Source organism: Buceros rhinoceros, unplaced genomic scaffold (genome assembly GCF_000710305.1).
Source record: "Buceros rhinoceros silvestris isolate BGI_N320 unplaced genomic scaffold, ASM71030v1 scaffold29585, whole genome shotgun sequence".
NCBI classification, from domain to species: Eukaryota; Metazoa; Chordata; class Aves; order Bucerotiformes; family Bucerotidae; genus Buceros; species Buceros rhinoceros.
This window is the reverse complement of record NW_010411570.1, coordinates 1079-3664: the sequence shown is the minus strand read 5'-3', so window position 1 is coordinate 3664 and position 2586 is coordinate 1079. Positions and strand designations below refer to the sequence as shown.

At 40.7% G+C, this 2586-nt stretch overlaps 1 protein-coding gene across 1 annotated transcript; it reads left to right on the top strand.

Annotated features, from left to right (window-relative positions):
- Positions 1-328: 328 nt before the first annotated feature.
- On the top strand, positions 329-1393 carry AK6 (adenylate kinase 6; the record flags this gene model as incomplete). Its single annotated transcript, XM_010136064.1, has 4 exons — positions 329-421; positions 771-829; positions 915-1060; positions 1204-1393. Coding segments are annotated over 4 exons (488 nt in total), but the record flags the coding sequence as incomplete, so codon positions are not given.
- Positions 1394-2586: the final 1193 nt, after the last annotated feature.

Sequence of the window (2586 nt, the reverse complement as noted above, 5' to 3'; positions counted from 1 at the left end):
CTGTGCAAAGCCCGGGGTGATTTGAGGTGTGAGGGTCCTGCGGGGGGATGCTGTGCGTGAAAATTCGAGGCTTTTCCATATTAGTTAGGGCTTTTAAATGAAGGAAGGTGTGCTTCTACATCATCCCCCTTAGAATAACGCTTCTGTACAAACTTCTTTTACTCTGTAGATATTGCTCTTACTTGTTTTCCCTTGTCATGCAGCTTATTGCCCCCGTTTTCTTATACAAACTTGCCAGCATTGACTAACAAAAGCTTCCTTTTTGGCTCCTTAGAAGGTTACCCAAGGAACTCTTCTCTTACCGTTTTGCATGGGGTTTTGTCGTTAGGTACTCCTGGCGTTGGGAAAACCACACTCGGAAAGGAACTTGCGTCAAGAGCGGGGATGACTTATATTAATGTGGGTGACATGGCAAAAGAAGGTAGGCCATAGTAGCAAAGCAGAGCATCGAAGTGCTTTAGATATTTCTGCTTTGTAGTGCAGTGCTTGTAGTGCATGTATTATCTATTAAATGAAAAGGCAACGAATCCACTTTAGCAGAAATGTTTTTGGTGGCATGAGTTGAAGAAGTATTTATGTAACAGGAGTGTAAGTAGTATACTTTCTATTAAGAAATAAATAATGAAATAATCCTTATATGGATTTCTAAACAAAGTATTCCTTGCTCTGAACACTATCTGGTGTCTTCTTCCTCCTGAAGGAAGCATAACAATATAAATAATGTTAATCCCTGCTGTTACTTCACAAACTTCTACAAATTATTTTTGCAGGAGAACTGTATGAAGGTTTTGATGAGGAGTATGATTGTCCGATTTTGGATGAAGACAGGGTAAGTACAACTTCAAAACCTACCATTTTGTATTCTGACTTCCTGTAATTGCAGATGAACTTGCCTATCTTTGTTTCTTTTGTAGGTAATTGATGAACTAGAAGATAAAATGAGTGAGGGTGGAGTTATCGTCGATTATCATGGCTGTGATTTTTTCCCTGAACGGTGGTTTCATATAGTATTTGTGCTTCGTACAGAAAATTCATTTCTGTATGACAGACTTGAAAGCAGGTATGTCATTGAGGTAAAAAAGGAGTAAAGTACTATTCTGTGGCTCCATCGGAGTTTTTCCTAAGGTATAAATTGCTGATTCTCCACAGAATGCTGTATAGTTCTCTGTATATCTAAGAGTGTCTCTCATTCTTCTTTTGTAGGGGCTACAAAGGGAAGAAGCTGCAAGACAACATTCAGTGTGAAATTTTTCAGACACTTTATGAGGAAGCCAGGTTGTCATACAGGGAGGAAATTGTACATCAGTTACCCAGCAACACTCCAGAAGACCTAGAGAGAAATTTGGACCAGATTATGCAATGGATTGAGCAATGGATGAAGGACAACAATTGACATTTGGTGAAGAAGAAATTCTGCTGGATCTCTTCCTGGGAGAGTTTGACAAATGATGTTCATAATTATTGTAGGATAAATTAAAATTAATTTTATGGTATTTTTATGAGGCTGGGTATGAGAAGGTTTGGAATAGACAAGTTGTAAGGCTTTGGAACAGCCTCTTGACGCTCTGCAAGAGGCACACAGGAAAGCTGACAGACGTGAAAATCCAGCAGTAAATGGAAGGATGAGAATGACACGGTTGCCCTTCGTGGTAGGAACTAGGTCCAATAATTGAGAATTTTTTGGAGCTTACAATTAAAACCAAACCTTCCCCCGTCTTGCCCCCCCCAAAAATGTACAATCCTGATAGCTGATGGAAGTTGAGGAGCTTTTAATTTCTGAAGTGTAAATCAGTGTTCCAGGGAGTAGTTAGCCTGTTTCTGAACTGTTACAGACTAAAACCTGCTGTACTCCACTCTGCTCTTGAATGCGAGGAGGCTAATGTCGAGCAAGGTGTGCATGATGTAGTTTAAGTAGGGTGCTTTATTTAGAAGGGAATATATATATTGGTAATATTTTTGAGTTATTACACACGACGTTGGGAATTACCGTGTAAAGAAACATCGGCTGCATCTGCAGTGGTGTGACATATTAAGCAATAAGTTTTCCTTTTTTTATCTTCGTATGCTCCATCACCCATCCCAATCATCAAACAAACTTATCACTGTAAGTTTATCAAGGAAATAGATCCTTGGCAGGATAACGAGCTTGGAGTGATCCAGAACATGGTTTCACTTAAACCACTGGCAGCCGCCTGCTCTCATTGCTTGTAAAGACTGGGTCCCAGGAGAGCATGGCTGTACAAAGTAGAAATAACCTTTTTTCACTGCAATGGCAGTTTGTAAAGCCTTGTGAAAGATTGTCTAGAAAGCGCTTGCTAATTAACTTTTTATATGTTGAAGTTTCAATAATAAAACTCTGTTTGCTTGAAAATTTGTTTTGTAAAGAGTATTATGGTTGCGTATTTATTGAGAGCAGCCCTGCGGGGAAGGACTGGCAGGTACTGATGGGTGAAAAGCTGACGTGAGCTGGAAACACGCCTTTGCAGACCTGGGCTGCACCAAGAGAAGCATGGCCAGCAGGTCGAGGGAGGGAACTGTCCCCTCTGCTCTGCTGTGGCAAGACCCCACCTGCAGTGCTGTGTCCAG